Here is a 15,599-nt window from a genome sequence, read left to right as displayed (position 1 = left end):
CAAAGCACAGAATATAATAACAAATCAACGTAATATCTCCAGTTCTACATACATTTTACCTGACTTACTTCATCATAGCTCTGAGTAAATGGACGGGGGAATGCTTTATTGCATCAAACGCTGCAATTTCTCCGCGCGATTCTTATCGTCGCCAGGAGAAGAAAACGCATATATTTTAGATACGACAAACAACCTACTTTGTCGGATTTTGCATCGTCATTCGAGAAATCTTCTTCAGACGAATCCATTTACACAGACATTTCGCGACGCAAAGCTAATCAGTCTCCCTGGTTATTACGTCTCCTGTCGGGCGTCGGGGTCCAATGTTGGAGACCTGTGTTCTCCACCTTAGCATCGGTAAGCGGATGCGCGATAGCGCAGACGCCACAGACGGCTCTGTTATTGATCGCTGCTCGGTCGTCGTCGCGTGTCATGCGCCGTTGCGTGTTTCGCGAGGAAACGCGCGGTGCGGGACGCACGCCTGGACGCGGGGCAGTGCCAGTCAGCGTTGTCCGTCAGTCAGGCAGAGTGACAACGCCGGGGACGAGCGCGTGCGAATTGTGTTTGTCAAGACGTCGGTCGCAGGGGTCGCCGTGGTACGCGAAAGACGTAGCCGCTCCGACGAAGGGTCGACGTCGGATTGACGACTCGCGCGGCCGCCTGGTCCAGCGGGCAAGCCTCCTGATCCTGAGAAGATAGACGGGCGCCGAGGAGTAGGAGAGCTACCTGCCGTCGCCGTCGCCGTCGCCGACGCCGCCGGGAGAAAGTGACGTGCCGGAATCGGCGGTCCATGGCCGGCGGCTTTTCGCGAGCTCGCCGAGGCCCGTGAGGCCCTCGTTCCACGAGGCTTCCCTCGCTGGGATTGGCTCGTCCAGCGGACGTGCGGCCAACGCGCGCCAATAGCGCCCGCGAGCGCCCGGGCCAGGCGGCCCCACTCGCGTCCAGGTCCAGGATCCCGCGAGCGCCGGCCGCGGCCGGAACGTCATCGAGAAAATGAGCCTGCTGTCCTCCTCCATCGGCGGCGTTCGCTACCACGCGGACGACGATGCCGACCACAACATGCTGCAGGGTAAATCTCGCTTCTCGTCTCAATATCTAATATATGTACCTAATGCATCGGACTCGCGAGGAGATCGATATCGCCCATGTAAATTTGTATCTGCGCTGAGAAGAAGCGGCATCGATTGTTCGCGAGTTCCGATTGAAGCGTCGCCGTCGCGCATCCCGTTCCATGATGTCAAGGCCGCGGTTGCCTCGCCAAGGATGCGCAGGTGCAACCGGCCGTTAAAATTACCAAAGTCCTTTCGAGGTCCATCTCGAAATCTCTACCCGGATGATAGATCAATGAGGCTGTACGTGAGAGTGTTCGTTCGAAAATATGATTTTGAAAAAACGCAAGATACGCGTTAAAAAAAAAAAAAAAAAAAAAAAAAAAAAAAATCGCGCATAATCGAGACGAGCTCAAAGTCCACGGTAGATATCGTTTGTTATTTAAGTGCGAATGCAAATCAGCAGAAAAGTACAAACAGTCGTCATTCTTACGTGACAAAATGCTTTCCGCGTAGGATAAGAATTACATATTCAGCGATTACATGAAATTTTGCACGAGCTATTCTATCGATGTTTAATCCACGTCTGTCGCGCTGTCTCTTTCATGTTGGAAACATGAAACATTAGCCTCGTGTGTTACATCAGGGCAAAACGACCGTAGCTGAGACAGCATGACTCATCGATTTGTCGCGCAATACGCGCACCCGTTGTCCGGGTGGGCATCGTGAGTGAAAAGCACCGGGAGGCTTTCCAAAGTATTCCTTCGTGGTCGCATCTTGATTGTATAGCGTCTCGAATATCGTCGACAAAGGGCTGGAGATGATACTTTCTTTCAGGATCGATATTTCCGTCCATTTTAATTTTCCAATTATAGCGTTTCAATATCCAATATGCGATATATTAATTATACGATATTTTCATAGGTAAGAAATGCATTTTTCAAAATAATGTACAACTTTTCGCCATTCGCTCTTTGATACCGCGATTAATTGCGCTGTTCCGGTGAAAGACAGATAGAGGCAAATGGGAGAGAAAGAGAAAGAGAGAGAGAGCCGCGCGATAAGCGGCGATTATATTTTATCATCAGCAGAGTGTGTGCGACCTTACTGTTATTTTCGTCGTCAATTGCCGCTAAATCATTCAGCGAGCGATTTGTTTGATAGCTACCGGGCACTTGAGATATGCTCCCATCGAGACACAGAATATAATAGATTTTAAATTTTACTTCTCTAATTAAGATTAAACTAATTTAGCTTCTAAAGCTACGCGTATGATTATCCTTCATTTTAAGAACCGTAAACGTCACATTATATTATTGTATTGTAGGTCTCTTCTGAAATTTTACGCGACGAAATGCGATTCCCATGGGACGCAAAACGTGTCCCGCGGGTACGAGAAAATCGCGTGTAGTCGCCGGAAATGCAAGTTTTACGAATATTGATCGGCAGGAGTATATTTTAGATCGCGGAGTCTGCGCAGAGAGCAGTCTCTCGAGTAGCCTGGAACTGCGTGATACAGGTGAGAAGCTTAACGCATAATTTCCAGAAATATGTTGCCGGCTCGTAAACAGGTACGGGAAGAAAAAAAAGAAGAAAAAGAAAAAAAAAAAAAAAATAGAAAAGATCAATCGCACCCAGCGGTTCGAATTAAGACAATTAATTTAATTAAATAAGATCTTCGTATTGTCATCATCACCCCCACCACCCGAGTCTATCTCGCTCAGAGCCGTTGGTCCATTCTTCGCGTACGGTATATACGGCTATTAAGCTTTTAAAAATCGGTCGTTATAATAGAGCGCGTATGTATAATAGAGAGCGAGCAAAATAAATAAAGCATGATGATTTATGCAAACGACTCGCGCCATTGCCGGTCGCGTTCTGGTTGCTCTTTCCCGAGGAGACTGGCGTGCCTAATATCGCCGGCAAAGAAACGACGGTTGCGCATATTTACGATCCACGCTCGGGGCACTCGCGCATACAGGCTGCCCGTCGTTCTCGCCATAAAAATGCAATGTATGTGGGCCGCGTGGATAATGCGCGACCGACTTGAGCGCTCGCGGTAGTGACAGACGATTAATCGATAATTGTGGCGCGCTCCGGAAAGGTGTTGCGGAATTAAGAACGCGCTAAATTCGCGATGCAAAGTCAAAAAAAAAAAAAAAAATAATAGATAGGCCTACCCCGAGAGAGTAAAGCGTGCTTCGCACGATGCTTTTTTTATTAATTACTAGCATGCTAGTAGTTTGTTAGCGTTTTTAGTTTGATAAAAAAGCAGCGTGTATTTTAAAATGCTAGTAGCTAGAAAAAGCATCGTGTAAACATGCTTTAATAAAACTGAAATATTGTAACTTAACCAGAGGATGCTAGTTGGAGCAAAAAACAAGCATGTTAACTAGCGTTTTAAATTAGACTATACCTTTTTTTTTTATTACTTGCTAGCTAAGCTAGTAATTGGTGAAAAGAGGCATTGTACGAATGACGTTTAAAAGGCACACGTCAACGAACCGATTGGGTCTTCGAAATTCAAGGGTTGATGATTTCGAAGGGCAAAGTCCGCTCGGGTGGATAGGTTGCCATGAAACACCCTCTCTGCTACTTTCTATACATCGTGCATCGATCGCTTTAATGCGGTGGTTTCTGACCCGGCGAGAATCAGACGATAACAGTTTGGGGGCGAAGGGAGTATCGGCAGAAAAACCTGGACAAAAAGTGGGGAAGCACCGCGTTATTGTTATGTATTTCCCCACTCTGTTTTAACGCGATCTATATTTAGACGAGCGATTGTACAAGCGAAACGCAGTTTATCAAGTCTAAAAAGAATATCGTATGTTTTGCTAACGTTTAAATTTCCCCGTTAAATTTCAATATTTTATCTTATCGTAGCGTTACTAATACAGGGTTTTCGTAAAATCCGAAAACGGTCGAATATATATATTTTTGCATATTCTTGGAGCTTATCTTGAGAGCTTTTTGATTAAGTACTTTTCGAGTTACGAGGCTTCAAAGTTGCAGTATTTTGACATCAAATACGAAATATCTCGTAAAATATTAATTTTTCGATTTTTTTAAAAGAAACAATCATGTATTTTCTTTATGATTATTATTATGTGCTAAAAAGTATTAAAATAAGATAATAAAAAAATTAATATTGGAACTTTCAAGCCTCGTAACTCGAAAAGTACTTAATCAAAAAATATTTAACTATGTGTTTTAGAAAGCTCTCGAGGGAAGCTACAAGAATATGCAAAAATATATAGGGTGTCTCATTTAAGAAATTCAAGGTGACCTTCATATAACCTTCAAACGACTATCCAAGGTCAAACCAGTGCTACCATTTTACGGCGCTTTTCGAACCAAATAACTTTTATTTGAAACATTTTTCTCTAAAATGATTCATTTTCGAGATATTCGACCGTTTCCGGACTTTTCGAAAACCCTGTATATCGAATGAATCTTCTTTATTTTTTAACCGTGGTAATCTTTTTAAATGATAATTGGGGGCGGGGTAAAAATAGCATCGCGGGGATATTACGTTCGTGTCATTATAAATTCAATCAAATGCATAATAATAAGTCGCTTTTCGTAAACAAATCATTTTGTCATTAGATATTTGATGAGAACATACCTATCAATAAATGAGTCCAATATCTACTTTATTATTCCGTTGTAATCGGTGTTTCGATCAACTTCTCCATCGATATCTCAATAGACCAGTTATAAGAATAACTCTATTGTTGCCGAACAGCGAAAGAATCCTGAGACACGAGAAAGGAAATCGAACTTTCTCATCGCGCGTCGCCTGCAATCAAAATATTATATACGCTTGCTTATGCGTTGCTATTGCGTTTGCAATCTTTTGTTGACTTTTGCGCGCAAATAGATAGATGGAACTTTTTTTCGCCAAAAGTTCTCGTGTATACAATTCTAACAGAATAGCTTCAAGATCGCTCGTCATATTGTAAACAGCCGAAGCGAGAATAAAAGTATCAAACTATCGCTTGTCCGAGAAACGATGTCTACATTCTTCTCATTATCGATTATCTCTTTTATCCAGGTTGATCGTCGACCTGCTTCTTAATTAATTTCAATCCGCTCATACAAGTCCGATTCCATTTATGCTATACTGTCGCTTGACGTTTTTCATCAGATTAGATTCAGTCATTCCATTCACGCAGTGAAAGCCGTTCTGATAAGGCTGTTTTTACCCTAATGAGGGGTTGTAAAGATTATCGAATCATTTTTTAACGTTCAAACGTTGACGAACGTTGCGATACACAAATCCTTTCACTGTAGAAAGTATTAAAATTGTACGCCACCTTCGACATTTGGATTATAATTAATTGAATGGTATCGATAGCGATGTTGATAATGAATTATGGCTTTCGTATTATCCACGGTGAAAGGAGGAGGCGGTCTAGTTTTGAGAAGGGTTCCAATCGTTGATCAAAATCAACTTGCGCGTTATATACTTTCGACTGTCGGGAAGCTGATGGGAGAACGGAACTTGTACGTATTGTATGAAGATTAAAGTGAATTTAGAAAATACACATCTCAAGATTTCTCGTATAGAAATACATTTTACTTGGAGATTATTGAAAGAAAGAAAAAGGAAACGAAAGCAATAAAACTGTATACAATAAAAAAAAAAAAAAAGGACACTTGTGTTAATACACGTGGCTTTTCTCGAGAATAAACATCTCGTAAAAATGAAAGAGACATATCCGCGCGCGTTTCCCAGACGTATAGCTAAAGTCTCACCGCGACACCTGCGCGTTAAACCGGAATTCCGGTGTATGTTTAGACGTGCGTTATTGAAATGATGAAGAAAAAAAAAGAGAGAGAGAGAGAGAGAGAGAGAGAGAGAGTTTGCAAAAAGAAAACATGGCTGCGTTAACGCACTGTGTCGTACATCAACATCGGTCCACGAACTTTCCAATGTCGCGCACCTTCCGTTTCACCTCGCGGCCAAACAGAACGGAACCGGTGGCCGCGTGTCATGTTCCGAATATATTTACATCGGTTACTTTCGTCGGTCGAGTGCAATCACCCTTCATCGATCGGCCATTAATTAAACGGCCGATTGAGTTTTGTCGGGCGACAATTAATGAACGTGCCAAGCGATATTTGTCTAATCGCGAGGAAAGTCGTCCGCGCGTGCTTCTTTGACGAGAGCCTGATTGGATTATAATTATTGCCTCGAGGAAATAGAAGAAGAAGAAGAAGAGAGGGAGTCTCTGTCTCTCTCTCTCTCTCTCTCTCTCTCTCTCTCTTTCGCGCGCGAGTTGTTTGCTTCCCGTGTTGCGCGCGCGAGAGAGAAAGAGAGAGAAAGGCAGAGACTAAACCAATCTTTAGCTGTCCATCTATCGCGGTCGTTGATTTACGGAATTACCAAGATTATCGAAATGAACGTTTATTAACGCCGGCTTGTGTGCGCGAGTGTGCATGTGATTTTTTCCGCGATTCTCCGATCGCGACGAAGATGTCCGATAAGGGATCCCGAACGACTTTATGGCGCTATTATTTATTTTTTTGCTACTATCGTTTTTGCTGAAACATTTCTCGCGTTCTACTAAAATCTATGAAAAATCTAATAAATTAAAACCGCATAAAAACCTTCCTCGTTTAAGAGTCTTCGCTCGGTTCTGTCGATGGGACGACTCGATTAATCGAAGCATTTAGCGTAGAACACGCGCGATTCTGTCTCGTGCAAAGCCCGCCGCGATCACGTTCCCGACCCGCCGGGGTCGAACGGCTAAAAAGCCGACGGACGCGGATTCTCTCGTGTAACACTTTGGCGATTTCGTGTCGATTAGTCAGTCGATCCCAACACAGCTCCCATGCGCGATACATTTATTCGTGAGAACCGGCCGGCGCGAAGATATCGCGATCATTTCGATTCGAGCGACACAAAAACTTTATCGATCAAAAAAAAAAAAAAAAAAAAAAAAAATGAAAAGATAGAGATGGTGCACCGATTATACTCGGGACCTGCTGGATTTAATAGTGGCGATAGGCCACGCGGTCGGCACGAATCCGATCGTCGGCCAGGTTGGTACGGTGGAGCGATTATACGCCCGGTAACGGTACAAGGTGCAGCGCACACTCGGCGCGGTGCATTCGGGATGACCGAGAGAGGCCCTCGTAGAGATTCCTATCCTCGCGTAGAAAGATATACAACCGGCGAATCTCCGTGACCTGGAACGGAGAGACTCCGACACTCGAGAGTTCCCCACTGAGATTCTCAAGATATCATATACTCCCATACGCTTACGGGGTTTATAACATGTGCGAAAAAATTTCGGAGATCATTTCTTGGATAATTTCTTGAAGAAGAGTCGTATACACCAATGCCTTTTTTTTTTCACTGCTTGTATCATGAGATATATTTACATGAGCTTTTTTTTCTCTGCAATTACTTGAAATTCTTAATTTATAGCACCCTGATTGAAAATATTGAAAAAAAGAATCGCATAATTGCAAAACATGCAAAACGATAAACCTGGTATTTTTGGAACATTTTCGCTAATCAATGAGATTCGTTAATCAATAATGTTTTTAACAATTTTGATAATTTTATTTAATTTTGTTTCTGTCGAAAACTCATTTTTTAAACCTCGAACATCCTGTAATTCGTAAATGCCTTAAAGGACATTAATTTTTCTTCAATAAATTACCCCAGGAATTACCCCTCGAAATTTTTCGCACATATTTAGAAACACTGTACGTAAGTACATATACATATACACGTCGCCGATGGCTGTTAATTGATCGATCGAATAGCCGTATAAAAATGTCTTCTCCGTATCTCGTAGCCACAGAGTAACGTAACCCGTTACAATATCGATAAAGTTATTTAATGCCGATAACGCGGTTAAACTTGGTGAGAAAGAAAAAGAGAAGTCGTGCAAAGAGACAGATCGTAATGGTAGAAAGTACGGTCGCGCGATGCAGGTGCACGACGGAAATGGCATGTCGCGTTGATTGGCGCATATAAAACTTGCAATATCCCGCATAATTATTCGTTTCTTAAACCCGATAAGTGTGATAAACCAGCGCGATATTATCGTAAGGAGTAAGTGAGAAAATGTTTTGTTGAATCGCGTCCCTCTTGCGCAAGACCTATTTTACGATAATAATATCACATGTCTGGTCTTATGAATCTTCATCCAAATCTTCATCCATTTAATATCAATTTTCTCTTATTTATGAATTTTAGAAAAGACAATATTTATATAAAAATTGAACTTTTATTTTATATTCCTCAAATAAATTAATTCCTTCTTGAAAATTTAATTCATTTTTATTCAATTCATATAATTAAATATTTATAAATTCAGCTATATATATAATTTATAAATCATACTGAATTAAAAAAATATCTGTATTATAAATATATATGAATGCATATAAAATTTTTTAAATATATGTAGCTAATAATTTCTTAATTTGTTAAAAGGTTAAAAAAGAGCTTTCGCAAAATTGTAAATTAGATTAAAGCATGAAAGTAGATATTGAATTGAAAATTGACATTGAAGAATAAAGGAGCAATTTAAAGTCGGATATCCGTCACGCATCGGTTCGTCTTCCGAATATGAATATGAATCTCTTCCTTAATCTCAACCCTCGCGGCCTCATTAGAATATCTCTCTCCTCGTCTCCCTTGCAATCTCTGACCCAAATGCACCGGCCGCGGCCGGTTGCTTCTCTCGTTGACCGTGCACTTCCATCGACCCGCGGCGATTGCCATTCCATCTCACGCGGAATCCTTCTCGCGGAAGGGAACGAGCGGAGAGTTCGTCATTCATCACACGGGGCCTCTCTCTTCTCGGGGCCTCTCGTATCGCAAATACAATTCCCTCGTTACTATTTATACGATAACTGCTCTCCGCGTTCTGTTATCCGCGTGTGTAGGCGCGGGTTCTTTTCTCGCGCGGCACTTATTGAACGTCGTTCACTGGGTGAGTGTACGGTATTTGGTATGCTTATTGCATTCCCGCGGTACACCCCGGTGTGTCTACGTTCGTCGCTTCCCACATATCCAGTTCCTGTAGGTGTCTACTGAGCACGCCCGGTCGACAGGAGTATGCGAGATTTTTGCACGCGATTGGGAAAATATTCGGAATTTTTGCCTCCCCAAACGAATATGGAAATACGCACGTATATCGTCTCTATCTCTCGAGACACGCATATATCGCCGATTACGTCAGCGCGAGGAACGTGGAACGAATTAAAAATCTCGTAATACGTACGAAGGTCACGCTCGGCGTACCGCGTAAGATTGTGTTGCGCGAACAAAAATCAAGCACGCCCGTAACCCAAGATATATACACGATGGATAAATCATATTTTTCTCATATTTAATTTGTTTTACTATTTCGTCACATTTCGATGGATAGATAAGGACGGAGCATGCTTAATCCAAAATCGAAAGAAATTTAGTCAGATCCGGATGGCGTCGTGATGGAATGGTCAATCAATCAGTCAGTCGGCTGGACATTTGAGCGAAAAAATCCAGGCTGACGTTACGTGCGCCGAATGGTAACGCTTTCTCGCCTCCTCGCACTTTGTGGAAAATCAAAGTATAATTTTCGCGAGAGCGATTTACATTCCGAACGGCGTTGATATTTCTCACCTCCCTCTCGTCACGCACGATATCATCGTAATTAGATTTACGGCATCGCTTAAACCTTTGCCGATCGCAAAGATTATACTCCTCGCAGAGGTCATTGATCTCTGCCACACAGATGTATATATTTTCTTCGTTCGAATGCCGATGCGATCGCAACATTCTCGAGTTACGCATACGCGTGTGTAAAATCAGTTTGACATCCGCATATTCAATATCCATTGTTATGCTCGTTTCTCTTGTTACCCGTGATACGTTAACCGTGCGCATCTTCGCACGCAATGCGGTATCGTCTTGTCTTTTGTATAATCTCCGTCGACTACCACGCACGCGACGGGTCTTTTCATTCTTCTCCCTCCCGTCATGCATATGATAATTGATAACATCGAAATATTCAAATGCAGACATTGTTGCTCGTAAAATCAAATATATTTCTAAAATATACGAACAATCTTATTTAAAGACAAAAAGCGAAACAATTTAATCGTCTAAATTGTATATTTTAGATTTAGATTTTAGATGATGGAAAAGTTTTTGGTTTTTCCAAGTAATTTTTAATGTCGGAAAAAAAATGAAAAAAGTTTTCCCATCAATTAATAATATTTGTCTATAATTAGATTATTCGTATTATTTATTTATAAATAATAAATGATGTCAATATTTTTGCGATTGAATCGATTGCTGTTGTGGGCCTTTAATTGTATATTTTAGATTTAGATTTTAGATGATGGAAAAGTTTTTGGTTTTTCCAAGTAATTTTTAATGTCGGAAAAAAAATGAAAAAAGTTTTCCCATCAATTAATAATATTTGTCTATAATTAGATTATTCGTATTATTTATTTATAAGTAATAAATGATGTCAATATTTTTGCGATTGAATCGATTGCTGTTATGGGCCTTTAATTGTATATTTTAGATTTAGATTTTAGATGATGGAAAAGTTTTTGGTTTTTCCAAGTAATTTTTAATGTCGGAAAAAAAATGAAAAAAGTTTTCCCATCAATTAATAATATTTGTCTATAATTAGATTATTCGTATTATTTATTTATAAGTAATAAATGATGTCAATATTTTTGTGATTGACTCGATTGCTGTTGTGGGTCTTTAATCCAATCGTGATTAAAGAGATAAATATTGTGTTAATTAAACATATATTTAAAAATACGTTCGATTGGCGCAATATTATACGATTGTACGTATGCAAGTGTCATAATGTAAAATCTAATCGCATCTTTAAGCTTTAAAACGCTAATACGCTCCATTTGCCCCATATGGTCCGCAATGTGGTCGGCACGTGAGATGCACGCCGCGCATCCCACGCAAATTTGCGTGAATTTTTGTGAAAGTAAAAGACCGAGCGCGAAGAATTCAGCTCGAACGCACGCGCGGCGGCAGCCGTACGGTTAGAAAATCACGTTTGGCACACTGACTCGATTTTACGCGCTATCGACCTCCTGGCAGGTTCCAAAGATGGATGGACGTTTACATGTCGCGTTAATAGAAACCGGCAGAAGAGAGAGAGAGAAGAGACTAAAGAAAATAGAAAACAATGGCGCGCGATCTAGAGACGGCTCGTTATGCGTAGGTATATATAGTACACACGTTATTATATTCCTCCGCAATCGCGACGTGTCGTGGGAATATGTCTTGTCGTGCGAAAAGGATGTGGCGCCGCTAACGAGGCTCTCTCTCCTTATTGCGAGACATTTCGTCGACCTCCAACCGTAACGAAGCGCCAAATTGCGCGAGATATTGCTCGTGTGCTTCGTCCATTATCCTCTCTTCAACGTATATTTCCCCCGTAAAAAAAAAAAAAAAAAAAGAACAAAAAATCGTACGATTAAATCGTAAAACGGCGTAAAATGCGTTGCTTTTTTTTTACAAGTTTCCCGAACAACATCGTATATTTAAAACGAAACAGTCTTGCAGAATGTCCGCAAAATGTCCGCGAATGTAGAAGGACATGCTGTGAATGTTTAAACGTAAACTCGGAGTATCCGCTCGCATTAATTACTACGCGCGAATGTTAATATCTCAGACGTGAAAATCAAATTAGCATACCGTACTTAGATAACTATCGCTATGATCCGCAACGATTATATTTTACGGCAACTGAGCATCTTAATGTCGTAGCTGGCTACCTCGTAACATTACCTCCCTCTCTCTTCAAACTACGTTCCAGAATTGTTGATCGTTTCCTCTGCCTAGCGTATATACGATCGTACAACAAATTCGCTTCCCAGGGATTTCGAGTTCCCGAAATGGCTTTTTAAAATCTAGGAAGTGAATTTTTATTCAAAAGGATTCATATCGCAACAACGATAAATATTCATCGTCTCGTTAATCATTTTCTTCCTTCCTGTGCTAAGACGATGTTTACAAAGTCCGGAATTGCTCGCATTAACATATGTACAACATCCTGCCAACGTAAAAATCCAAAGTCTTTTCGCTAATTTTTGAGAAAAATAAAATCTCATTCTTTCCCGTCTTAACCTTTTGTCTGACCGAATGATTTGACGGTTCTCACAATCAGAACGACGACGATGGCGCGTATGTATTTGTACATCGGTGAGGAAAAAGGCGATGTGAAATTGTCGTGAAAATCCGAGCAAAAAACAATTCCGTTCACTTTCATTACGATCTCGTCCCATTAATGCGATACCACTTTTTCCTAATTAACGAAGGCGAAAGAGAGAAAGAGAGAGAGAGAGAGATGGAACGAGACACACCGGCTGCGGCCTTGAGGAAGCGACCAGATCAAGCGCTATTCCTATGCACATAGATTAGAAGAGATTAGAGGAGATTAAACGTGCATTTAGCGTCTATTTGCTTCTGTTATAATAACTCTGTTAATTCCGTCGTAAAATCAGGTTACGCCTTTTACGAAAGCGACTCACTATAAACCAGTAATATCGATATTAAAACGTCGACGAAAGGTGAGATTGATCGTTCAAAGGTTGACGCGTAACATCGCAGCGCGATTACGTTTTAATGCGGCATAATGGCCGATAATTATGTGTGAAATAGGCAAGGCCGGTCGTTCTTTCGGCGATCGAAAGTACCCGAGCGACTTTCACTTCACTTCCTTTGTGAAGTACGGCAATATGCTATCGAAAGAGTTCATCCGGTGCACTCACTTCTCGCGTCCACCTCGTCTCGGTTTTTGTTGAGAAAAATTTCGAGTGAACTTTCGGACTCGAGAGTTGCGAAAAAACCTTTTTGCCTTCTCGCGCGACTTCTCTCCTGTCTCCTGTCTCTTTTTTCCGGGACACATTTTTATACCGAGACACCGGCTGTCCCGCGGCGGTTCGCACCCGCGGGCTGAAACTTAAGTCAGAGAGCTGGAAAGTGTGCGGTTAGACAACATTGAGAGGACGGATACTCTCGCCTATATCGAGTTTCCATTCGCTTCGCGCCGCTTCTCTCGTAGCTTCTGTTTTGTGCAACGGAATTGCGTACCGCAACGATATCGTGCAATCCCCTGTCCGAGCAGCTTGTTGATTCTTTGGAATTCCTTTCCTCATTCCGAACTGTATATTTTATTATCGCGCGTATGTGGCAATAATTGTAACGTAATTACGAATAAATTATTCAGTTATGTCATTATTTGATTGCTTAAATTTTTCGTTTCCCTGAATCCATCTCATGCATAATATAAATATAAATATAAATATAAATATAAATATAAATAGGAGGACCCACCGGAACCGTCATTCTCAATTTATTAAAAAAGCCTACAAAGCCTTGGCGTGTACTTTCTTCCGGTGCGCTTTCATCCAGTACACGGCGCGAATTTTTTACGTTTGCAGCGAAACAATGGTGGGAAAGCACAAGGTTCGCGGAATGTTTCAACCTGATGAGCCACAAAGTGCCGGTTACCTATGTATCGGTGAAAAAGCAAGGGAAAAGAGGGAGAGCGTTAGCAAATGAATGGCATATTGTGCTACCGCGATTCAACGGTGACAGGCATTCGACAGGACAGGAATCTCGTGTGTCACGCTCGCCTTTCCTCCGCCTCCGCCCACGTGCGCATTTTCTGCCCGACGTGCGGTTTAATTATCGCATTAGCGATCATTTGAGAAATGCGAAAGTCGGCGAGCTCTAGAATAGTAAACCCTCGGCGGCAGTCGGATTCTCTACCTTAAGTAACGAGATAATTGAATCGTTCCTGCCGATTATTATTGTTTTCTCGAGAACGCCTCCAGTCTCTCATTCGTTTTGTTTCACCGATGCAAATCACCTATATTACTGCCAGATCGACATTACCGCGGGGTGAGACGAGAGCTAATCTTTGTTCCGCTTGAATCGCAATCGAGACGCGTAGGCGGAGGCGTTTAATCCACGATCCAAAGAACGGCGGGATTAAAAGCTTGCAAGACCGAGAATGCAACACCGTTTCGAGTCGGGCACGACTCGTACGTTTCGCGCGAAAGACGGAAAATGATCGGCGTGATATTTCGACTGGTTATTACAACCCGGCGACCCCGATGTCAGTCGGAATAGAATCTAAACCCCTCTCGTCGTCGTACTTTCTCCTGAGAATGTTCCGGCCAAACATTATTAATCTCTTCATCGACCACCGACAGGCAGCAAGAGGGCAAGAGGGGGGAAGGGGAGAAACAAAACCGCCTATTGTTATTGAGATTTGAGCGCAGGTGCATCGGCTTAACCTTTCGAGCGCGCATGGAAAAAGTGCAAGTTGCCTACCACCTTTTCTTATCCGTTTTATATATATTCGAGACGTCGGTCTCGCCCGCCGAACAAATTTCGCGCCTATCCGAGTTTAATTGGAGTCTGTGTCCTGTGTACAGGAGATTCTTTTATTTCGATAACGCACTTTATTTTTTTATTTTGCCCCCGTCTCGAAGGTGTGATTTATCGCGGTCTTAAGAGCGTTCAAAAAACATATAAATGCCATTATGCAATCTCTTTCATATTTTACAAGGATCGATGTAAAAGTGACTTTCACCGTCGATGGGCGACGAACGTAACAGATCAAGAATCGTTAGTTATCGCGGAGATTTCCTGGCGACTCGTGTTTCGATTCGAGAATCCGCGGGGGTTAATCGCAGCATCTGATATTCTCTGACAGTCGGCAACTGATATTTACGCCGCGAATCGAATCCCCTCAAGTCACGTCGGATAATGAAGTCCCGCGAACGTAATGACGAGAAAAAGACGAGTCTTGTTACTCGCTTCCGCCGGTGACCTCGCGAACCTGATACAGGCGAGGTGCTTATTTCGTGACTAATGTACAGAATGTGAAGGAAGCCAGAATAAAAGGTTCTAGACGAAGCATCGATTTTTCGATCTATACTATTTTTCTTACATATGTATTTATTAATAGAATAAAAATTATTACTTTTGCCCAAAAGGATATGTCAAATGTATAAAAATGTACAAAAATTAATCATAAAGAATACTTTATATAATTTTGTTCTCTTAATTATCGTTTAATATTTTTTACTTTTGCTTAAATAAAAAAATGTAAATAAATTATTTTGTTAATAACGTTAATGCTAAAAAAAAAGTAAAATAATGTGTTCTAATTTTCTATACATTTTAAATAACGTGTATGCCACAGCACGCACAGTTAAAATATTGTCATAACGGTGGTAGAGAATAAATAACCGCGAATATATAACTTGTGTGTGTGTGTGCATACGGGCATAAAATTATTTTTTTCTATTATATCTAATATACTTTCCAAAAGCCTTGAGAATATATAATATATATTATATTTTAATTAATTTTTAAACAACTTTATATTTTAATTTATACATTTTACACTCAATTATTTATATAGATTTTTCATTTATCCAGTGAAAAAAGAAATGGCGACTACTAAAGGTTAAAAAAAGAATCAAGCATCTGACAATACATCCGATTTAATGACAAAAACATAAAAATTACGTACATGTAAT

General features: G+C 41.2%; 1 protein-coding gene across 2 annotated transcripts in view; it reads left to right on the top strand.

The window, feature by feature from the left end:
• Window positions 1–15,599, top strand: part of Centrocortin (uncharacterized) — a 29,637-nt gene that overhangs the window by 5,806 nt on the left and 8,232 nt on the right. Inside the window, exon 1 of one of the 2 annotated variants that reach the window (XM_072891227.1) lies at window positions 466–1,069. The exons of the other annotated variant lie outside the window; for it this stretch is intronic. Coding sequence (XP_072747328.1) covers window positions 994–1,069 — 76 coding nt within the window. The 5' untranslated portion in view covers window positions 466–993. Of the gene's footprint in view, window positions 1–465; window positions 1,070–15,599 lie in introns of those variants that run through there. 2 annotated transcript variants of the gene reach the window in all.

The sequence above is a fragment of the Anoplolepis gracilipes genome, chromosome 4 (assembly GCF_047496725.1).
Source record: "Anoplolepis gracilipes chromosome 4, ASM4749672v1, whole genome shotgun sequence".
Taxonomy (NCBI): Eukaryota; Metazoa; Arthropoda; class Insecta; order Hymenoptera; family Formicidae; genus Anoplolepis; species Anoplolepis gracilipes.
Note: the sequence above shows the minus strand (reverse complement) of the source record. Positions and strands in the feature narration are given on the sequence as shown.